This window comes from Microtus pennsylvanicus, chromosome 5 (genome assembly GCF_037038515.1).
Source record: "Microtus pennsylvanicus isolate mMicPen1 chromosome 5, mMicPen1.hap1, whole genome shotgun sequence".
Classification (NCBI taxonomy): domain Eukaryota; kingdom Metazoa; phylum Chordata; class Mammalia; order Rodentia; family Cricetidae; genus Microtus; species Microtus pennsylvanicus.
Genome location: NC_134583.1, coordinates 122084522 through 122108131, shown reverse-complemented (window position 1 = coordinate 122108131; position 23610 = coordinate 122084522). Strand labels below are relative to the sequence as shown.

Here is a 23610-nt window from a genome sequence, read left to right as displayed (position 1 = left end):
TCCCCGCCCACACCTCCACCGGTGTAAATCGCACTGGTTGCATCACACGAGCCTCCGATAAGATTCTCTTCTTGAATTGGGTAATAGAGACTTGTCCCGCCTAACCCATCTTTGTCGGGAGGTTGTGATTGGCTGACCGCGTTGCCACGTTCCGGACGCGACTCGGCTATTGGAAGCCGTGGGCTGTCCCCGCCCGCCGATGAAGGTGAGAGTCTCCTCCGGTCACCGCGCCGCTCAGCGCACCGGCAGCTCTGGGCTCGCGCTCGAGGTCTAGGCAAATTCCTTCAGGATGGCGCCTCCATCAGTGTTTGCCCAGGTTCCACAGGCCCCTCCAGTTCTGGTCTTTAAGCTCACTGCGGACTTCCGGGAGGATCCAGATCCCCGCAAGGTTAACCTCGGCGTGGGAGGTAAGGATGCAGTGCCCTGGAATGCGAGCAGCATGGGGGGCACCGTGGGAGGAGCCGAGGCTTAGTTTGGTGTTCCCTGAGAGGGGACCCGGGTGAGAAGGCTGGGGCCACGAGGCCGTCCACCAACCTACCCATTTTGCAGATCGTGACACGGAGTCCTCGGAAAAAGGCAGTGTGTTCAAGGTCACGCAGAACAGGTGTAGCATCTGGAACACAAACGTGGTTTTCTGTTTCTCCATCCTGTGTTCTTTATAGTACATGTTTCAAAGCAATGAGACGGCCAGGGATTGTACGGAAGGAGAAGTCTGGTAGCTCTGGGGTCATGGTCAGCCGGGAAGTGGGAATGAAAGAGTTGTTAGCCTAGTGGAACTGTGGTCTGGGCTAGGTGAGCAGCAGGTACCAGTTAGGAAGCCTGTCACACCATGTGAGGAAAGATCTCCGTTTGGTTTATTCTCAGATGAGGTGCAGTCCAGCTCAGGGCTCACACATCTGGGGCTTCATTTCCTTGGACCAGTTTAGCCTTCTGCTAAGGGCGTTTGTGTTGGAGAGTGCCTGAAACTCCTTTTAACTGGAGCCTCCAGCGACTTTGTTGTAACCCTCATTTTGATGCAGGAGGCTCTACGGAGCCTGGTTTGCGTTGGTCCATATACAGAGGCCAGCCAACCAACGGCAGAAAAGTGAACAGGGTGGTGGGTGACAGCCTGAAGATGCTAGAAGGTTTGGAAGAAGAAACAATTGTTTTGTAGCCGAGGGTGATGTGAAGGGGATTCAGAATCAAGATTCTTATAGAAGTGTGTGTGCATAACCCTTCACACACACACACACACACACACACACACACACACACACACCATCAAGGAACAGGAGAGGGATGAGAGAAAATCCTCAGTGCTGTTGTATTGACGGTGGGCGATGGCGCATGGACATAAATGACATATATCGTTTTCTCATCTTTTATGTATGTTTGAAACTTCTCAAAATAAAGCATTAAAAAGTCAGTGTTAGTTGTTCCTCCAGTGGAGGGAAATATGATGTTTTTAGCAGCCAGCAGAACAGGAGAAATGCTGATGGTCTTGAATAGAAATCAGAATGCTCACTGTATAAGCTCTTTATTTAAACCCAGTGCAGAACCTCCAAGTGTTTATTTACAGCCTGATTTATATAGAAGAACTGATGAGGTCGAGGGCCTTGGCCCATCTTACAGGGTTTTTGTGGAGACTAAACACAATCGCAGGCTTTGAATGAGGGCTGGCGTATAAGCAGGAGTTATATAACCAGCTATTTCTGTTGCTGTTGCGACGTTTCTTTGAGTGGGTCTCTTTAAAAAAAAAAAGGTGAATGAAAGTTATCAGCCTAAGAACTGAAAAACAAAATAATTTATGACGTTAGTTCAGGAATAAAATACACATGCACACAAAAACCTCGCTGCGATAGCATCCAGGCCAGACAACCCGGATCAGCCTTCAGCAAGATTCCCATCTCAGCAGTGATATGCCTTTTGCCACTTTTTCCAGGAACCTAAGAACAGGAGTGAATGAGTTGTTCATGTCAGTGTGCTTTCTGTCCACAGCACTTCTGGGAGCTGTTTTGTGACTCTCCTGTTTGCAAGGAAGGAGGCTGAAGCCCAGGGGAAAGTATAGTTTGACCCCTAGGTGGAAGAGCTGGGATTCTAGCCATGTCCTAGGCCCCAGGGTCTCTGGCCTCTTCTCGGCTTTGCATACTTTCAACTGGCCTGGGGGTAGCCAGTAACCTGCAGGGAGAAGAGGCAGGAGCCCTGGGTGCCCGGTGCCAACTGTGGTTTAATGAGGTTTATTTAATGCCTTTGAAGCCGAGGTAGAATGGGGTATTAGGAATGAATGACAATTAGAATCTATCAAAAGTCCACTCCAAGATTGCCCAGCACGCTCTATTAAGAGGGTAAATCTGCGGTGTGGGGTAATTGTATTGACCCTATCAATTAACCGTGGACTAAAAGAACAATTATGTGTGACATGTAGGTGAAAGGTGTTGCGTATTTGTGTATTTGGTCATTACTGTGACCTGTTCTGTGTGGGTGATAGGTGGCAGATCGGCGTCTACTCTGAGCAGAGTAGAATAAACGGTCTCCTTCTGCATGTGCACGCCCTGTTTTACACACACACACACCCCAGCACACTCTTGGTCAAGGAGATTAATTAATTGCTGACTGTGAGATGATGCTTCCTCCCAAGGTCAAAGGTAATGGGAGCTCCTCCTCTCCCATTCTAGCGATGCTGGACAGTTTTAGAATAAGCTGCTACTCTAATCTCGTTAAGCTGGTTCCCACCCACAGATAGTTGCCCTAGAGATTTTTCTGCATGCCGAGCTAATTTCAATAGTTTTCTTGTCATTAAACAGAGCAGGTCTTCTTTTTTCGCTGTTAAGCACAATGCTGATGGAGTTTTGGGCTTAGTGTTTCTCAAAGCCTCTGACTGCAGTGCCTTTAAGGATAGACAGTCACAAGTCCATCCTGATGCAAAATCCTCCCCCGCCCCCAGTACTGTGAGTGTATATATTCATGTGAAGGCCAGCTCTTGACACTGTCTTGCACAATTGCTTTCTACTTTTTCTTTTGGGACAGTGTTTCTCCCTGAACCCGAAGCTCACTCACTGACGGCATAGCTAGCAGGTCAGTGAGCTCAGGGATCTGCTTGTCTCCTCTGTTCCAAGCTTTAGGTTACACACCATGATGCCCAGTTCTTGATGTGGGTGCCTGGGATCTGAGGTCCTGTCTCATGCATGCTTGGTAGGCACAGAGAAGACAGAGCCATCTCTCCAGCCTCCAGTTCCTTTTTTTTTTTTTTAATGTGAACGTACCCTTCTTTTGGTTTAGTTAGTTTAGTAGTTGTTTTCAGTGGGGCTCCTCCCCTCTTCAGATATCGGTTGTTGGCTAGATGGCTGTGTCAGGTATTTCTCAGAGCACAGTGGAGAAGGGTCTCAGAGGCATAGGTGCAGGGGCTCTTGGGTGTGGCTGGGTGAGGGAGGTGGCGCCAGTAGGAGGAGGTGATGCGGGTGATAGTTGGACCATTTAACCCTGTTCTTCCTTTCTGCAAAGCAAGACTGCTGGGCCTGCTCTTCACCTGTGAGACTGCCTCGGAAGCTCGCTCAGGAAGCAAGGCCAGGCTCACAGGGTAGATCTCAGCAGCAGGGTGATTAGGAGGCTCCTGATAGAGGCTCTGGGCCGGGCACTTTGTGATTTCCTTAGGCATCACCTGTTAAGATCGAAAAGAAAGGAAGCGAGAACTCAGAAGTTCCAGGCTAGCTCTTCTTATCTTCGGCAAATAATTTCTGGCCTCAGTTTCCTGATTCCTAATACCCATCTATTTTGTGGTTTGTTAAAATAATTAAATGAGAGTCAAGAAATGTGCAGAGTACTTAGTAAATCCTTGCTATTACCATGGCTTCAGTTCCCACTAGTGTCTATAATTATGAGATCTTTCCACGGTGTGTCTTCTCACCTAGTACCCTTCCTCATCTTCACCCTAAGTTCTGTATCTTCATCAGCCCCCTCCCTCCCCACCACCCACTTATAATCCAGACTAGATGGGTATTGGGATCACCAACAACACTTTCCCGGACCCACCTGTATATGTTTGTTCTCTGGGTTCCAGTTTTGTGTCCTCACAAGTCCATCTGTGTATCACCCCTTGTCTTTATTCCCCCATCGTCACTGCCTTATTTCACATCTTCATTATCTCTCTTCTGGGTGATTTCTGGAGCCTTCCGATTTAGCCGCGCCTCTTGGTCCTCTGGAGTCTGTTTTCCGTTGTCTCCTACAGATGATTCTGTTAAAAGTGTACAGCTCCTGATGTGACTGCTTTTGGATGTCCCAGAAGATCCTTGACAGAAAGTCCCCAGACCACGAGCTCCCTGCGGTTCCTCCTTCCCTGCTGGTCCCTCACAGAGCCTGCTCCCGATGCAGGAAATTATAGAGCCTCAAATGTCTCATGCCGTCCCGTTCCTGAGGACCTGGCACAGTTGTCCATCCGACTAGGATGTAACCTCTCCCCTCATCTGCCTTTTAAACCCTTCTTTATTTACCTTTCACACTTCATCCTCTGTAAGGTCTTCCCTGACCCAGCATAGAGGATTCAAGCCCAGAGGGCTGCTTTTCCTAGGAGAAAGGATATCTCGCTGTAGCTTTTCCTAGCCAGTGCCTGGTCAAGGCAGTGAGCGCCCGTGGAGTGATGAGATGAGGGATGGGAGGATGAGCAGCAGGAACGAAACAGGACGGCAATAAGAACTCCCCAGGAGAGACGCATGGTGGCTATCCACAGCGCTGGCCTTCCTTGCTTCAGCCATTCGGGAGTAGTTTACAATCCTGCTTCACTAAGATACGCAACACACTTGGGTATGTCTAGGACTGAACCTGGGAGAAATTGGGCAACGAGAAGGAAGCCGCTGAATTAGGCAATTCGCTTTTTCTCTCAGTACAGCTAACAGTGCCTCTTCCCAACCCCCTTCTCCAGCATTGCAGGTGTTTTTTGTTTTGTTTTGTTTTTTTTAGTGTATATAGCAATGGTAAGAACAGCAGTACAATGGCTTTTTTTCTACTTATTTTACAATAATTTAGGAATGACATTATAAATATTAACATATAGCATACTTGTGTTATCTTGTATGTAATACCCAGTCATAGATCTGAAGTTAATGGCCCTGGCTTTTCTAAAAAGGCTCACATTTGGTGAGTCTAGATTATCCTTTCTGTGTGGTCCAGACATGCATCCATTCTGTGACCCTTGAAGTGGTCTTGAGCGGTAGGGCTCCCCTAAAGAGACCACCTCTTTACAATTGTCTCCATACATGCCATCCAGTTTGTTCAACTCTTCTTACCAGGACTGATGTAAGCTCCTCCTTTCCCAACATTAAATTCCTTTTCAAAGGATGAAGGTTCGGTAGTATTGACATTTACAGTAATGGCATCCCCTCTAAAATCCACTCCCCAGAGACTTCCAGGAGTACTCGGCAGTGTAGCCTTGGCGCCTGACTTGGTGCTCTGGGCCAAGAATAGCTCTTTCTCAGAAGTAGGTATTTTGGTCTTTCGTTTTCCTTTAGCCAACAAGCCATCAGTGAATAACTGTTGCCATCTGTAACTATTCTGGCAGGTGATGTATCTTTATGTCTCCATTCCACCCTTTTCAATTGCCTAGTTCCCCAATCCCCCCCTCTCCATACAGCTCCAGAAGTTTCCCATGACATACAGCAAATAGAACTTCTTGTATTTGGTAATATACAGCACGCTGTATACTGGTCTGTCCCTTGCTTTTCCCGCTGATCTCCCCTTCGTATTTGTACACAGAAGGCAGCTTTGTTCTTTTCCACAGCTGCCTAACTGATGAATAAACCAGATTTTATTTTGCCAGTCTCACGTTGGACACCCAAGTTGTTTACGATCGTAGGATATTAAAGCAATACTTCAGCGGACCACCTAAGTACATAGGTCATCTCACGTGCTGACAGCACATCTGTAAGATGCAGGCTGGAATGGAAGGTGCTGATGTGTGTGTGTCTGGACAGATGCTTCCAGGCTGTTCTCCACAGCTCTTCACGAAGATCACCAGTGTACATTTGAACCAGCCGTGTGCAGAGTGTCCGCTTCCCCACGGCCTCCTGAGGAAATTCCCAGTATGAATGTACACTTTGTGTCTCAAGGTGGTTTTCATTTGCGTCTCTTTTACCATAAATGTAACTGGAAATTTTTCTTGTGTGTGAGCCATTTACAACATTACTATGGGGTGAGGAAATACTCTTTTCTGTGTACGAGTTATTAATTATTAACCATGATTTTAATTATCTGCTATTAGAAACATTGTGTTGAATATTTTTATATCACTAGCATGAGCATATTTATAGAAAATACTTCTAAATGTAAAACTACTAAGCCAAAATGTGTTCAGCAAACAAAATATAAACGATAAACCTATTCTAAGCTGTATGTCTATTTTCTATTTGGTCGGCTAACTGTATTTTCCAAATATGTAACATCTGTAAATCTGAGAAGTGTATCAGTGCATCATAAAAATGTGGCAGTCAAGCTGCGATAGCCCCGCCCCCGCCTACAGCCTCTGGGTTGGCCAGTAAGTCTCAGGAGTATGACTGATAGCATTCAGCTAATCAAACTAACTCCCTTCAACAAATATAAGAGGTTTACCTAATCAGGAAGAACCTGATTTTTACCTATCAGAATACTTACTGATGAGAAGAGATACTCATAAAATAGGTTCAAAAGGAAAAAAAGCGTGTGTTGAAAAACCCTGTGACGGTAAGATCCATATTTTATGGAAGAGTATGCATACTGGCAGTGACGATGAGAAGGTTGTGCCCTCCTGCTCCTGTACCGGAATGCTGGGATTGTGGCGTTCATTTACCCTTGGCTTACCTGAACTTCTTACAGTTAATGTATGTTGTTCAGTAAGTAAGACACTCTAAAATATGAGTTTCCTCAAAGACAGGGACTGCCAATTGGACAGAAATTAACAAGATAAAATGTAGTCCGAATCACTGTTAGAATCTGATTTCAGTGCAGGCGTGGGGTTGTTGACTGGCTTACACAGTGGAGTGCAGAGGGAAGTGACCCCTGTTGGCAGTCAGGTCAGAGAGACTGTCGCGAGGGTCAAGGCCAAAGCAGCCGCCTGCTGAAGCTGCAGCCCAGCAGAACTTCAGAGTGGTGTGGGGGTGGGGTAGGGGAGGAGGATAGAGTGGTGTGTGTGTGTGGTGTGTCTTGGTGTGAGGGTCAAGGCCAACGCAGCTGCCCGCTGAAGCTGCAGCCCAGCAGAACTTCAGAGTGGTGTGTGGGTGTGGGGTGGGGTAGGGGAGGAGGATAGAGTGGTGTGTGTGTGTGTGTGTGTGGTGTGTCTCGGTGTGAGGGTCAAGGCCAACGCAGCTGCCCACTGAAGCTGCAGCCCAGCAGAACTTCAGAGTGGTGTGGGAGGGGGGGTAGGGGAGGAGGATAGAGTGGTGTGTGTGTGTGTGTGTGTGTGTGTGTGTGTGTGTGGTGTGTCTCGGTGTGAGGGTCAAGGCCAACGCAGCTGCCCGCTGAAGCTGCAGCCCAGCAGAACTTTAGAGTGGTGTGTGTGAGGAATTGGAGTAGGAAAGGTCAAAGTGGCCTAAGGACATGCTAAGCACTCTGAAATGTTGAAGAGATGCTTAGAGGTTTACAATGTAGGCTCATTAAATGCTGTGAAATAGAGAAAGTTAGATCAGTACGGGCGACATGAGGTAGCTGGTGTGTATGAACAGCGACAATGGTAAAGTAAACTCTGGCGGATTTCAAAATACACAGAGAGGACAAAGATGTGCTTTAGTGGGTCCTTGGTCATTGCGTAACTGCTGCTGGACACCAGGCACAGGACATTGGCTTCCTGTGTGACATGCTTCTTTCTGCATCTTTGGGACAACTGGAGGAGGCAAGCGTCCTTCGATCTTCTCCTTCTTTCTCCGTGTTTGTGTTTGGAGGTGCAGAGATTTTGTGAAGTAGTTCCAAGCCAGATGTGTCCAACCTTCTGATGTTGAAGTATGGCATTGTCATTGTCTCCAGACCTGTTTGGTCACGTTCATAGCTATGCTGGGACACAGGAGTCTGTGGGCTGCAGTTTGGGCTTGACCTAGGCTTTTGTGGAACTCACTTGGAGGCATGGTTATAGAGACTGATTGCACTCTTGGTATCTGCAGCATTCAGAGACGGCTGCGGTTTGTAGACATCTCCCTCTCTCTTGACCGGTATCTGTGATGTTCCAGTTTTTATCTCAGCATCCTAATTCTGGAGATCACATTAAAAACTGCGTGATCTGCCCGGGGTAAAAGCAGGGCTGTCCCGTGTGCCCACCACCAACCCAGTACTTGGCCCAGCATGTGAATGCACTTTGTATTTCTGTCTCTATTCTGCTTTGACTAGAAGCTGGTGGAACTTTCTCCGTTTGCAGAAAGCAGTAGAATTTTCTCTGTTCGCAGTTCTATACTCTGGCTTCGACGATACCTGAGCTTCATGTATATCTCTTTTTCTGTACTCAGCATACCGCACGGATGATTCTCAGCCCTGGGTTTTGCCAGTAGTGAGGAAGGTGGAACAGAAGATTGCTAATGACAGTGGCCTCAACCACGAGTACCTGCCCATCCTGGGCCTGACAGAGTTCCGAACCTGTGCTTCTCGCCTCGTACTTGGGGACAACAGCCCCGCTCTCAAGGAGAATCGGGTGAGTTTGGGGTATGAATAGTTTCTGTGAATGTTTAAAAAATAAAAAAAATAGAAAAGTCAATTTGTTTGAAATATTGAAATTTATGTCTTGAGAATTGTCAGAAAATAAATTTTTGTTATTTATTCTTTGAAGGCAAGCTGACCTCTTTTAAGTTTTATTTATTTACTGATTTTGTGTGTGTGTGTGGGGGGTGGTATTTTGCTTGCATGCACGGCTGTGCTTCCTGTGAGTGCCTGATGCCCAAGGAGGCTAGAAGAGGGCGTTGGATTCACCTGGGACTGGAGTTGCAGATGGTTGTGAGCTGCCATGTGGGTGCTGGGAATCGAATCCAGGGCCCCTGTAAGAGTATCCAGTGTTCTTCAGGACTGAGCCCAGCAAATGCATTTTTAATGGCTGTGAGCAGGCAGTGTGGTCGTGTCCAGAGCTCAGCTTCACTTGATGAGTTTTGCCCAGTACATCATCAGGCAGTAGTTACTGATGGAATCCCAAGAGTCTGGGGGCGTATAGACACGTCTCTGCCACTGCTTTGGCCATAGGCAAGTCATTTACCTACTTGGTTTCTGTATCTTCAGTCTAGAGCGAAGATAATCTGTAGCTCATAATCCCACTAGGAATTCTCGCATAGGGGCTTTCTGAAAATATATGCAGAATTTTGTTTATTTCTGGGGGAAAAGTTGCCTTAATTATAACCAGAATCTCAGAAGGTGTCTGTGGTCCCTCAACATTCAAGACCCAGAATTCCTGCCCTGCCGTATGTTTGCTGATTCTTCTAGCCTTTCCCTTAGTGGCTCTCCTTTCTCTGCCTGTGTTACAACTACAGACATGTGGAAACGTGTGGACGAATAGTGTGTGTTGGGAGTGGACCCTGTGCGATAGGGAGTGTGTGGTAAGAAGTGGTGATGGAGAGATTTGAGGGAGAGAGAGACCCTTGAGGCTGCAGGTGGGACATGAGCTGTGTTTGAAGGACGTGTGTACCCAGCCAGGGCTCCGACTCAGCTGTTGCCATATCGTAGTATTACCTGTGAGTTTGTACACTGTACCCTGTGAACCCCATGCCAAGCCATTTTGATCAGAATCCTGGAGGGGCACGGCCCTCTTTTCTCCCCACAACCCGCAACAGGATTATTTTTAAAACGTGCCAGCATCGACTCCAAAGTACCTGCAGGTTTGAAAACAGCGAAGTAGAGAAGATAAAAGCAATCAGCAGTGCTGCTCTTGGGACAGGCGTGTGGGGAGTGGCCCAGGGAGAGAGGTAGTTGCCTAAAGACCTGAGTTTGTGCAGGGCTTACCTAACGAAAGTGTTGTTTGAAGGCGTAAACCCGGCTGGGTGGTGGAAAGGGAAGAGCTAGAGTCCGGTCAGGTGTTGTGCAATTGGAACCAGCTGCCCTTGATACCTTCCAGGCCACGTCGTAATGCAGGCCACGGGTCACACCTTGAAAAGGCCACGTTTGTGGAGTCGCGCGAGGTGTTCCCCACGTGTTGTTTATAGAGGCACATTCCTCTCCAGGTGCCCTGATAAGCCAAGTGTCAAGGTGAAGTTAAGCTTGCACACACTGCACAGGCGCCATCCTGCTCGATCTTGCAGGAGGCAGGCTCTGGCGAAGGTCTTGGAACCCAGGGCACTGATTAGACAAGTAATCGAAGTTTGGACTAGGTTTCTGTGGAAGGCTTTGACCTGCCTCAGGGAACTGAAGGTGTTCGTGGGGAGGGGTGGCTTTAAAAGCTGCCCTGAAAATCCAGTGTTTCCCCAGAAAGTGAACAGTCTTTTAGAACATATAATAGTTGTATTAATCGTCTAAGAATGTCATGCATTGTATTTTGAGTGTACTCAGCTCCACTTCTTTGAGATCCACCCCTCCCCGATTCTGACTTTGTGCTTTTTAAAAAAATAATACCCCGAGTCCAGTTTGTACTGCCGGTGTACTCATGGATATAAGGCCATCCATCCATTGCTATATATGGATATAAGGCCATCCATCCATTGCTATATATGGATATAAGGCCATCCATCCATTGCTGCACGGGGCCAACCAGGCTGCCTACCAGTGGCCACAGCCTGAAGAAAAACTGACCTTTTCTTCTCCAGAAGCCATCAGCTCTCAACAGCTCCCCAACTGGGGTGGGGGCTCGTAGACCCCTTCACACCCTGTGCTAGAGTGTTGACTGGCGTGGTCTTCTTATACAGGCAGCCACAGCCGCTGTGGGCCCACGAGGCAGGGGTCCAGAACGTACTGTGTTGCTCCAGTCCTCCCCAGCCTCTGACTCTTTTCTCACCCCCTCTTCAGCAGTCCCCGAGCCTGGCGTGTGTGTGTGTGTGTGTGTGTGTGTGTGTGTGTGTGTGTGGTGTGTTACAGAAGTCCTATTTGTGGCTGTACACTCCACTGACAATTACTCTCTGCAGTTTGACCAGTTGTAGACGATCTTAATGTAGTTTGAAAGTGAGCAGCTGGGGTGGGGGTCTGGCTCTGCAGTTGTTGGCAGATGAGAGGCCATGCTGGGGAGCTGCTTCCTCTAAGAAGGCTGCATTCTCACGTGGTTACTTTGTTCATGGATCTGGGTTTTGAGCTCTTAAGACTCCAAACTCATGGCCTTGACCTGGGAACAGAGCCTTGGTCTAGTTCATCTACATTGTCTTTTGATTTCAGAACCTAATCATCAGTCTTTATGGATACTTCCCAGCAGCTGCCTTGCCCTAGGTACCAGCTGCTCCTTAGCACTGAGCCTTTCTCTCTCCTGGAAGTTCTCTCCATGACTTAGTTCAGCCCGCCATCAGCTCACGTGGTCTTACAACAACCTCATTGACTTTCTGGTCTCCTTTTCCTCCCAGTACAATTTCCACACACAGCCCGAGAGCTTCCCTATCAAAAGAGCTGATTGTGCCACCTGCTTCCGCCTCCACTGCTGCCCTGAGAATTTGCTCCAGCCGGATCCTGCCATCCTGAGAGCATTGCTGTTCCTCAGCCCCACAGGCCTTCAGAACTCAGAACCCTTGCCTGGCTGTTCCCACTGTGTGGAACGCCCTTCCTTTGCCTCCCCAGCTCCCTCATCCCTGCCTCTAAGACCTTCAAGACCTGACCAAGGGTCAGCTCTGTGCTGAATCATCCACTTTCTTAGGTGTGGCCAGTTCTTTAGGTTCTCTTGACTTATGGTGTGACTGTTGACTGTGGGAATAGCAGAACTCACTGTGTTTTAACTATGATGTCTAATTAGAAAATGTCCTTATTTTATTTTGTGTGTGTGAGTGTTCTGCCTGCATGAATATGTGAGCCACGCGTGTGCCTGGTGCCCATGGAGGTCGGAGGAGTGTTTCGGTTCCTCTGGAACTGAAGTTTCAGATGGCCGTGAGTCACTTTGTGGGTTCAGGAAACTGAAACCGGGTCCTCTTGCAAAGAGCAGCGACTGCTGAGCTGTGTCTCCAGCGCCCTGCAATGTCTAATTTTATAAGCCTTTTCTCTAACAGCATGTGATCCTGGCAGGGACCGTGGCTCATTTACTCTGCACACATTCCACATTAGCTCGTGGGACTTCTGAGAGTCTTGGATGTTCGAGTTAGTCATGCACTTGCTTGTCAGAAGGGCTGGACACTTGGCTAGATGGTACTAGTATCCAGGTGACCATACGGACAACCTTTGCTTCAGAAGCCGTAGAGAGAGAGGAGAGGGAGGTGTGCTAGCTATGGCGGAGGGAGGGAGGCTAGATTCAGTTTTAACTGGAGTGGACAGGAGAGGAAGAGGAGTAGTGGAGACAAGCCATGAAGAAGGAACAGAGCTGAGCAGTAATGTTGTTCTCCCTATACATACAGCACCCATTCAATTGAACTAATTGGGCTAATTGAACATTAGCCCAAGGTCTGGGACTTTCACTGTTCCTTACTACTTTTTCATTTTCAAACTTTAGGACTCCAACAAAATGTCCCTTTCATCTCCTGTAGAGCAGTGTCCACATAGCCAGGAGACGTGGAGCCTGTCTTGTCCGGCTTTAACCTTTCAGCTCCTTTGTTCTGGCTACCTCTGCTCTCTGCTTAGCAACTGGAACCAAGGTGACTGACTCCAAGAATTGTCTGAACTTATTTCCTTAGATATTATCTAGTTTCCTTCTTACCAAATATATAGGACTTTCTCAGTTAAAATTTAGTTTCCACAAAGACCAAATTGCTACTTTATTTATTCATAAAAAGCGGTTTCTGTTGATTACTGGTGTTTAGAGTAACTTACGCTGCACTGAAGCCGTCTAGTCTTTAAATCTTCAGGACATGATGATTTGAATGTTTAATATTTCATGTGTCATATACGTTAGGAGTGCCAGGTAGCTCGTGTTAGTGAAGTGGGCTCATGTTTTTAAGGAGCATTTTCAGTTCTGTGTTTGCTTCTGGAACAGGAGGGAGGGCTGAGCTAGTGTCAGGATCCCCTGCCCTCACTGTTTTCCTTTGCTATCTTTTAGTATTAGTGTTAGCTTAGTGCCCAGCTCTGTGCTCCCCCCACCCCCGCCCCCGAGATAAGGTTTCTCTGTATAGCCCTGACTGTCCTGGAACTCGCTCTGTGGACCAGGCTGGCTCGAACTCAGAGATCTGCCTGTCTCTGCCTCCCAGATATTGGGATTATATGCCACCACTGCCGGCTCGTTCTCTTTTTAAGTTACATGTTGCTGGGGATTGAACTTGGAGCCATCCACATGCTAGGCAAATGCCTTACCAATAAACTACATCCCCAGCCACCTCCTTTTCTCTCTAGATGTTTTCCACGTGCTCCTTTTGTTCTCCTTACTCTTGTAGACTTATTAGGTGGCTTCTAATTTATGTCATTTCTCTACTGAAGGAGTTATGCTGAAGCCCCACTAGAATTTGAAGGTCAAATCAAAGAGGTAGATGGAGTGACATACAGAAGACAGAGTGACCAGATCCAGGGCGGGAAGGCCTCATTTGTGCCCACCCATGACTCTAACCTGCTCTCTGTCCTTTTGCAAGCCATTTATTTCTCTCAATCTGTTTCCTCATTTGTCACCTGGGGACATAGAGTTTACTTTGAGGGGTATGTGAGGACCAAATAAGACCCTGTGTGGAAATACTTTTGTTAATGGTAAAAACGGGGTTTCTAGTATTGCCCATATTAGGACTCAGAGCTGAGAGGAAGCTGAAGAAGGAGAGAAGAATCTGCCTCTTATCTTTGTTAGGGAGAACACATTTCCAGGGGTTAAACTGTTCTGGATAGCGTCAAGGGCCAGCTCAAGTGTATTTCCAGGACTTCTCCTGAAAGGAGTGCTCTTGGGATGGGTACCATGAACAGATGGGTTCCCTTCCAAGGCATACGCTGGCATGGCCTAGGTCCTTCCACCTGTCCTCAGAATGGAAGTTCCTCTTGGAACTGTGAACTTGAACCTGGCCACCCTGCTCTCTGGCTGGTGACAGAGCAGGGGGTTTATCGCTAACCTTCCCATCTCTGTTTCCCCATTGGTGAATATGAGCAGCTCAAAGGATCTTGCTTAATTGTTGGAAGCTTTGATGAACTCCTACATTAAGGGATTTGTAAAGAACGGGCACAAAGTAGGTCATCATTATTGTCTTACTCTTGTGAGTATTAGGTGATGTCACCATCGTCACTCTGTGACCCCCAATCTTCTCTCTTAGGTCGGAGGTGTGCAGTCTTTAGGAGGAACAGGTGCACTTCGAATCGGAGCTGATTTCTTAGGGCGATGGTACAACGGCGTTGACAACAAGGACACGCCCATCTATGTATCGTCGCCAACCTGGGGTGAGCCTGTTAGCCTTGGGAGAGAGAGAGCAGAGTAGCTGGGAGGGCTGGCCTGAGGACACTCAGTGATAGCCTGGAAGGGGTAATCTATATCCGGAAGGCATCATCCCGAGACAGCTGCTGCTCAGATTTCAGCCAGGGACACCTTTTCCCAGATTCTCCAGTCTTGCATTTTAGCCCATGCTGAGGGCTTCCAGTATAAAGGTGAATGTAGGAGGCGGCACCGTAGGCTGCAAGTCTGGAGTTCTTGTAACTGGTTTGACTTGTTCCTGGTACTCTAGCTCAGTAGCTAGGCTAGGTAGGTACTCTAACTCACAACGCCCAGTGCTCACCAGGCCTGAGAGCCTGAGGCTCGCCTGTGTTCCTTCTGATTACACTCCCACCCCCTGTTCGTAAAAGCTCCTAATGTTTGTCCCTTTACTTTTCAGAGAACCATAATGCCGTGTTTTCTGCTGCCGGTTTTAAGGACATCCGCTCCTATCGCTACTGGGATGCGGAGAAGAGAGGCCTCGACCTCCAGGGCTTCCTGAGTGATCTGGAGGTGGGTGGTACAGAAGAGCAGTGGAGACTTCTGCGGGGTCAGGAGCAGCTGGAAAACTTTTGGATCAGTTGATAAGTGAGAGTCTGAGACTTTTTCTCCAAATCAGATAGTGCATTTGAAGTAGCGTGTAAGAGAGTGCCCGCTTACGTAAGAGCGAGATGTGAAAAGCTCAGACTGTGGTTGCCCTTTGCCCTTTTATTGGGTCCCGTGTACTGCTGACCATCTCCTGAACTGCCTGCTGTGTCAGAGCTGATGGACCTTTCTTCCCCTCAGAATGCTCCCGAGTTCTCCGTCTTCGTCCTCCATGCCTGTGCGCACAACCCAACCGGGACCGACCCGACTCCAGAGCAGTGGAAGCAGATTGCTGCCGTCATGAAGGTACCTGCCCTTCCAGAGCATCTGAAACACAGGGCGTACGGCTTAATTTTAGCTAGTTGTTGATAATTATTTAAAACACAGCCTGCTTACTGGAGGATCTGGAAAGTGGAGAGAAGTCCAAAGAAGAAAATAGATATTAACTGTAAATCCTCTTACCCCACCAGACACTAGTAGTGTGTTGGTGGGGGGAATATTGGGGTTTGTGTAGGTTTTAAAATATATATGTTTTATAAAGGTGGAATCATTTTGTTAATATTATTTTTGCAGCATTTCCCCCTTTTATCTCTTTATATGACACCATTGAATGTTTGACAGCGTCAGTTCTCATAGCCATACGATCCTTTCATGAATATGACATCTTGGGGATTGAGCAAATCAGTTGAGGAATGTTCAGATTTATTTCAGATTTCTTGAACTGATTTCTTCACAGAGTGAAACATGATCTCTTTAGGATGCTTTTCTAGACAAGAATTTGTAGCTCAAAGTGTAGATTCTTCATCAGCGTGTTTATGGGATGCTTACAAGGCAACCCCGGGGTCTGGTAGAGAACAGAGCAGGCACAGCCCCTACCCTGAAGAGCGCATAGCCGGATTGGGAAGACCAGTTTAGTATTAAAGCAGTTCTGATACTGTGAGACGCTGTGTGGCTGAGTTCTGCGGGGTGCACAGCTCGGATTTTATGGCTGGTGATAGGCTAGTCTTCCTGGAAGAAGTGGTCTCCACACTGAGTCCTGGAAGGGAAGAGATGAGAGGGCATTGTCTGGAGGAGACTGAAGGAAAGCTGGCAAGGGCAGAGGGGGAACATGGCCACAGCCCCACCCCGGCAGACAGTGTGTCTGTGTAAGAAGTGAAGGACATTTGCATTACTGCCTGGAGTTCTGGGAGATCAAGGGAGGGTAGGCGATATGTCTAGAGAGTAAATAGGGCTGAGCCTTAAGTTCACCCTGATGATACGATGTGGAATAGGTCAGAGGGAAGTTAGCTGAGACAGTGTCGGGAGCCATGTGACATCAGACATGTGTGGAGCGAGGCTCTCTGCAAGACAGCTGGGAGAGAAGTTGATGCTGCCAGTGCCCGAGAGGGCGTCCTAGCAACCAGATGAAGTAGGAAGCAGTGGGGAAAGGGAGGTGCAAGCAGCTCCTCAGGAGACTAGGCTGGCAGGGATCAGGGGCTAAGATGTGTGGGATGAGCTGCAGGATTTGAGTAAAGGTCCACTCAGGCTTCTGGTTTGGACAGTTCGGGGGAGGGGAGAGGTTTGTCCAGTCAGTGCCAAAGATGCAGGTTCAGCATGGGGGACTCTGAAGAGGTGAGAGCAATTAGAATAGATGGCCTGCTTTGTCTTGGGCAGCTGGTACCTCAGTTATCCTGCCAGAATTCCTGCAGAAGGATCCACTGCCACAGGACAGTGCCCCCGAGCTTCACGCAGCACGCTGTGAAGAAGGGAGGTTGACAAGTGGTCGTTTGCTGCTTGCTGTGCAGTGAAACAGATGCAGAGCGGCAGTGAGTGCACACAGGACAGTTGAGGGCAGAGCGGGACGGAAGGGCCCGCGTCTGAGGCTGCTTCCAGAGGACATCCTGCTCTGACTTGCTCTTCTTCCTTGCAGCGCCGTTTTCTGTTCCCCTTCTTTGACTCAGCCTATCAGGGCTTTGCATCTGGAGACCTAGAGAAAGATGCCTGGGCTGTCCGCTATTTTGTGTCTGAAGGCTTCGAGCTCTTCTGTGCCCAGTCCTTCTCCAAGAACTTCGGGCTCTACAGTGAGTGCCTTCCAGAGCCGCTGCCCTGCCTCCCTGCCCCCTCAATACTACGTCAGCAGCTAAGCCTGGGTCTTATCTTCTCCTTAGATGAGAGAGTGGGGAATCTGACCGTGGTTGGAAAAGAATCCGACGGCATCCAGCGGGTCCTTTCCCAGATGGAGAAGATTGTGCGAATCACTTGGTCCAATCCCCCTGCGCAGGGAGCACGGATCGTGGCCTTCACCCTCTCTGACCCTGAGCTCTTTAAGGAGTGGTAAGGGGCTTGGACCCTGACATGTGAGGGTGGGGTGCAGAGCTGCATTGTGAGCTGCATTTGCCTAGGTTTTATCCTTTTATCGTGGGAGAGGCAGAACACTCTTAACCTCTCTAAAATTCAGGTATTTCCATAAAGTGGGGCTGGTACCCATGTTGTGTGTGGTAGCACAGCGCCTGAGATGTCCGGTAGCCCCGCGATGGATGTCGGTTCCTCGTTCCTTCGCTGTCCAGTCCCCTCTGTAAAGCTGAAACACAGGAGTTACTGCAAGAATAGATTGTCTGACTTCAAGGCAGTGTGACCATTCTGGGGCTCTCCCTCTTTTTGCTGTGAATTTACAGGATGATGAAGTTTAGCTCCTAGACTAGACATGTAGAAGAGGCTAGTAATACTAACTAATAAAGGAGTGGTGTCATTGTAACATTACACTTTAACAATTGCTACTTCAATCTTATGAAATCTTCTAGAATTTTCCACTTAATGTTTTCTGACTGTGGTTAACCAAAGATAGCTGAAACCACAGGAAGTGAAACTGTAGAGAAGGATGAAGACCTGTATTTTATCTTATCTGAGAAGACCGTGGCTTTCATGTAATGTCTGGGAGATCCATTAGGCCTAACGGAGTACATGGTCCTATTGGTATCAGCACCCCGGTGAAGCGTGACTGGGATTTTAATGCATTACAGCCATAGTACCACAGAGCAGCACTGGACTCTATCAGGAAGTACAGTTCTTACTGACACTTCCTTGTGTCTGTGTCTCTGGCTGTTAGTCCATCTGTCTAGGAACACAGGTACCATAGTAGGTCATGATCTCATGTTAAGTGTTCAATTTAAATTGCAAAATGTTTTGCTTTCTGTTTATTTGTTTTGGGTTCAGGGTCTTGCTATATGGCTTAAGCTGACCTGGAACAGTAGACCAGACCAGGTTCGAACTCACAGAGATCCACCTGCCTCTGCCTCCTGAGTGCTGGGATTAAAGGCATGCGCTACCACTGCCCAACTAAATTACAGTTTTTAACTGTAACCGTCTTTATCTATGTGAACGGGTGTTGATACCAGTGTCCATGTCTCAGGACAAGTAATGTGAAGACAATGGCTGACCGCATTCTGACCATGAGATCCGAACTCAGGGCACGATTAGAGGCCCTCAAGACTCCCGGGACCTGGTCTCACATCACTGAGCAGATTGGAATGTTCAGCTTTACCGGATTGAACCGTAAGTGGCCCCCAGCCTCTTAAGCACACGTATGTGTGTGGACGCGGTAGTTCTTGGCCAGCTGTTGTCAGTGGGTCAGATGTTATTTTGGATCAGAAGAAGTTAGGTTTTCTTAGTCGTACCTCCTGAGCTATTGTTGTGGTCTGCCCTCCTGACCCATGGTTTTGGTGTTTTCATTTTTATGGGTTAGAAAGTGGCTTAGAGCTAGTTGGGAAATAACAGGATTTGTAACTTGGATCTTTAATCTATGTTCAGTTTCTCATAAATTGCCAAGTGCCTTTGGCTTTACTTTAATCATTTACCTTAATCATAAATACTACATTTGAGTTCTTAGATACCTAAATCCTTCCTTTTGTTTGTTTTTGCTTTTTCGAGACAGGGTTTCTCTGTGTAACACCCTTGACTGTCCTGGAACTAGTTCTGTAGTCTAGACCGGCTTTAAACTCACAGAGATCCACCTGCCTCTTCCTGAGTGCTGGGGTTAAAGGTGTGTGCCACCACTGTCTGGCTTGGGACCAAAATACTTAACAGGTCTTTGGCAGTCTTCAGGTAGTACTCTCAAAGAGATGCTGGAAAGTTATCTCTCCTTGTCATAAATTTAAAAATTGGAGAGGTAGTTGGGATTAAAAACTGATAGGAAATTTAGTGATTTAGTGGACATGACTTTGGTCAGCTGTCGGTATTGGTCCCTTATGATAGAGGAACCATGTATTTAATAAGTAATTACTTTCTGAGCACCTGCTGGTACCTATTGTTAGCCTGGTGCAGAGTGGCCGCTGACCTGTCCTTTTGGTAACTCTAGTGATATGTTGGGTTCCATTGTAGGTGGGAAACTAGAAGCTTCAGCCAAGTGTAATGTCGGGCTGTCGGAATGCTAGTTTGAAATGGGCTGAGAAAAACAAAAAACCCAAAGGAGATAAAGGGAAAGATGTGATCAAGATGGTATTATAGACCCTTTTGAATGACTTTGTGTCGAAATGAGGCTGCCCCAGAAAGTAGTGAATGGCTCACTTAGGTGTAGGTGTCCTCATGTGGGGTAGAGAATTCGTTGGTTGAGAAGTTATTGTGTGCACACGTAAAAATAGTGATATGCAAATGAGCATTGGGTGCCATCTAAAAGCTTTAGCCTACTGCTAATCAGAGTAGGCAAAGTGGTAGGAAAAGACTGAACCTGGCTATGCTTAGCATTTGACACCACTTGCCATATTTTGAGCAACAGTTCTGGATTTTTCTTCCCCTTATTTTAAACCAATCAGAAGGTACCATGGCAAAGGCATATCTTCAGTGTACAAAAAAGATTATTGCATCCAGGGAGGCTGAGGTTTGAATGGGGATCTGGTGGTCCTTGGTCGTGGGGTCTGGGTAGTTTCTCAGCCTCTTCGTTCAGTCACATGTCATTTGTCAATACGTCCTGGTGGGCTCCTGTCACATGTATTGTGACATGAAATGCTGAATGGAGGTTGTTAATGGTCTAAGCAGCCAGCCTGGGGAAGACAACAAAGCTGGTCGTGTAACCAGTTCCTATCAATATACTGTCTTACGTCTGATGGTTATTCTCAATGGGCAGACTTATGTCTGATGGTTATTCTCAATGGGTGGACTTACGTCTGATGGTTATTCTCGATGGGCAGACTTATGTCTGATGGTTATTCTCAATGGGTGGACTTATGTCTGGTGGTTATTCTCAATGGGCAGACTTATGTCTGATGATTATTCTCAATGGGCGATGTCTGGTGGTTATTCTCAATGTGTGGACTTATGTCTGGTGGTTATTCTCAATGTGTGGACTTATGTCTGATGGTTATTCTCAATGGGTGGACTTACGTCTGATGGTTATTCTCGATGGGCAGACTTATGTCTGATGGTTATTCTCAATGGGTGGACTTACGTCTGATGGTTATTCTCGATGGGCAGACTTATGTCTGATGGTTATTCTCAATGGGTGGACTTATGTCTGGTGGTTATTCTCAATGGGCAGACTTATGTCTGATGATTATTCTCAATGGGCGATGTCTGGTGGTTATTCTCAATGTGTGGACTTATGTCTGGTGGTTATTCTCAATGTGTGGACTTATGTCTGATGGTTATTCTCAATGGGCGGACTTATGTCTGGTGGTTATTCTCAATGGGCGGACTTATGTCTGATGGTTATTCTCAATGGGCGGACTTATGTCTGGTGGTTATTCTCAATGTGTGGACTTATGTCTGGTGGTTATTCTCAATGTGTGGACTTATGTCTGGTGGTTATTCTCAGTGGGAAGGCTGTCTAATGTGTAGGGTCTGGTGGGGGGTAGTCCCAGATTCACAGCTACCCTTCTGTTATAGTCATATTGTGAACACCCTGAAAACTGGACATTAAGTACAGACAAGTCTTTCAGGATCTAATAAGTAGTTTTCTATTTGCTGATTGGACAAAGGACAAAGTAGCTCCTTTTGTTTAGCTTGTCTATGTTAAAGGGGGTAGAGTGCTGTGGTCTCTGGATATCCACAACTTAACTCACCACTCTGCTCTCCTGTCTTCTTTACAGCCAAGCAGGTTGAATATCTGGTCAACGAGAAGCACATCTATCTGCTGCCGAGCGGTCGAATCAACATGTGCGGTTTAACCACCAAAAACCTAGATTACGTCGCTACCTCCATCCATGAAGCCGTTACCAAAATCCAGTGAAGAAACCCCACGTAGTCCACACCACCAAAGCGGTTCTGTGTCACGTCTTCCCTGCCTGCGCAAACCTAGTTGTCCATATCCTGGATTAGAGATGGCCGTGGTGAGGCAGCCGCTGCTGGCCCCACGTGAAGAAGACATTTCTTGAAATGAACTGGAGGCCCAGGGGATTAGAGCCTTTTAGAAACCAGAGCAAATCAAAGTTATTTAAGAATAAAAAGTACTTTGCTATGAGATGTAGTTGCCTTGCCTTCCTCTAGCATTCTGCAGGAGTGCTGCGCATGGAGCCGTGGGCTTCTGCGTGTTGCTTGACTCTGTACAAAGTCCAGTCCCAAAGATCACGCTGTCTGAGAAGCCGGGTGTGACTGTGGGTGTCGGCTGGGGCATTAAAACCTGTCATCTTCACCCAGAGTCTCTTGTCTCCCTGATCTTTCTGCATGATTGTGTCCCTAGTCTGAGACCTTAGTTTTTTTGTTTTTAGGCAATTATGGCAAATATTTACATAATGACACACAGATGGATATACATATTTAATTGAAATAAAAGTCCCACTAAATGGTATTGCTCTTGTGATATGTAGCACCTTGTGATATTTTCTTAGTCTATTCTGTTGTGGTCTGTTTCATTTAAAAAAATAAAAACACTTGTCAAGACACATGGAATGGAGTTTTGTCCCGTTAATGAGTTGTGGCCTGTAATTTAGAATGAACAAAACAGAATGTATTCCTGAAACAGAAAGTTCTAGTGGGATCATGGCTGTGAGTCCGTGTTGCTTTTATGGGTTTATCATCCAGAGGCCAGCCATTTTCTTAAGCAATGAGGATGATGTCATTTAGAGTAATCCTAGAATACCAGGCCTTCCCATAACAGCTGGAGCGCCTACTGGCATATTGGAAAAATTACAGCTGCGTGAACACGCCACAGTTTCCAGAGAGCCCAGAACCTCTGCAAATGGTGGGTGTGGAAAATTGTGTCTTACTTTAAGCAACAGAGTTACCAGTTGGGAGTTTTTAAATATTTCAAAGTAATTTTTCAGTATTTCCTGGGGCTCCCGGGAGGTATAAAATCCTATAGTTTTGAAGGTGATTGCCTCCCAGAAGTCACCAGGTCCAGCCCTGCTCCCCCAGGGAACTGGTCTGTTTCACGTTGTCCTGACTCACCCCTTTCAGCTGGGTGTGGTCAAGAATTCCTTCCCAGCTTAGCCAGGCACTTGGTTCTGTTGGTAGGGCTTTGAGTTAAAAAAGATCTTTTACCTTGAGCCAGAATTTGGTCTCCCTTTGTTTCCCCCTTCCTTTCAGGCAGTTCTGTTGGTGCTGCTACGGATGGCCTCCCAGCTCTTGAAAGCGACAGCGGTTATTTCTGGTCTGGCTTTCCTGTGCAGCCCGTCCGCCTCCTTCAGCATCACTTACAGTTGCCTCTGGTTGCACTCCCCAGATACCTGTGCCTGGCTGGGGTGTGTGGATGAAGTACAGACTAGATGTTAGCTTGCCGTTTCTTTGTTTCCATCTGCACCTCTTATTAATGCTTGCTCTTCCAGCTTCAAAATGTTGCCACGAGTTGCCACCCCAGAAAGAGTTTCCTGTCGTTCTCCCTAGGTGTGGCTTAAGCCATCAGATGACAGCACCTTCATTCTCAGTGGTTGTTGAGAGCAAAAGTGTCTTCATCAGCCGGTTAAGATTGCGTGTGGCTCTCACAGAGGACCAGGGTTTCGTTCCTAGCACTCACGTGGTGTCTCAAGGCCGCTTGCGGATCAAGTTCAAGGGCATCTCACACTGGCTTCTGGCTTCCGGTGGTACTGGCATATACACCAATAAATCTTTAAATATATAATCTTAATCACTTGATCCAAAATGTAGTTCTACTCAGTTAACTTTTACTAGGATGTATTTAATTTTTTTTAAAGGGAAAGGTAATTTTTTTTGTAGTGATATTTTGTAATCTAACAAAGCTTGCCTGAAGAGTGCAAAGCTAAACCACTAGTTAGCCATAGATGGCAGGCAGTGGTGGTACATGCCTTTAATCCCAGCACTCGGGAGGTGGAGACAGGAGTGATATGGTTGCGTGGAGAGAGGAGAGGTGGGAGGAGACAGGAGCTCAGATGCAGTCTGGGGATTCACAGGAACAGGACTGCCCCTTTGGTCTGAGCAGTGGTAGAAGTAAGAATTATAGTGACTGGCTGTTCTAATTCTCTGATCCGTCCACTTTCACCCCTGATAGCTGACTCCGAGTTTTTATTATTAAGAACAACTAGAATTTGTGTTATAATTCTTCTCTAGGGGAAGTTCTAAATGTAAGGGAACAGCTTCAGTGCCTGTGCCAATGTGTTAAAGATGCCTTTAGAATTAAAAAAAAAAAAAGTCAAGTGAGGGTTTGGCCTTAATTGTGTGTCTGTCTGTCTTTTGGTTCGTGTGTCCTGTACTGTGTTGGGGCTCTG

General features: G+C 47.1%; 1 protein-coding gene across 1 annotated transcript; it reads left to right on the top strand.

The window, feature by feature from the left end:
- The first annotated feature begins 192 nt into the window (after positions 1 to 192).
- On the top strand, positions 193 to 21831 carry Got1 (glutamic-oxaloacetic transaminase 1). Its single transcript, XM_075974136.1, has 9 exons — positions 193 to 407; positions 8436 to 8617; positions 14244 to 14367; positions 14796 to 14908; positions 15182 to 15286; positions 16890 to 17040; positions 17128 to 17293; positions 18369 to 18511; positions 21040 to 21831. The coding sequence occupies exons 1-9, from the start codon at positions 290 to 292 to the stop codon at positions 21177 to 21179; spliced, it is 1242 nt and encodes a 413-aa protein (XP_075830251.1). The 5' UTR covers positions 193 to 289; the 3' UTR covers positions 21180 to 21831.
- Positions 21832 to 23610: the final 1779 nt, after the last annotated feature.

Bases quoted from the DNA above. Each gene is read 5' to 3' on its own strand.
- Got1 (XM_075974136.1), top strand. From the start codon at position 290: ATGGCGCCTCCATCAGTGTTTGCCCAGGTTCCACAGGCCCCTCCAGTT. The intron at 14,368-14,795 runs GTGAGCCTGTTA...TTTACTTTTCAG, and splicing joins TGTATCGTCGCCAACCTGGG to AGAACCATAATGCCGTGTTT. The intron at 15,287-16,889 runs GTACCTGCCCTT...TCTTCCTTGCAG, and splicing joins AGATTGCTGCCGTCATGAAG to CGCCGTTTTCTGTTCCCCTT.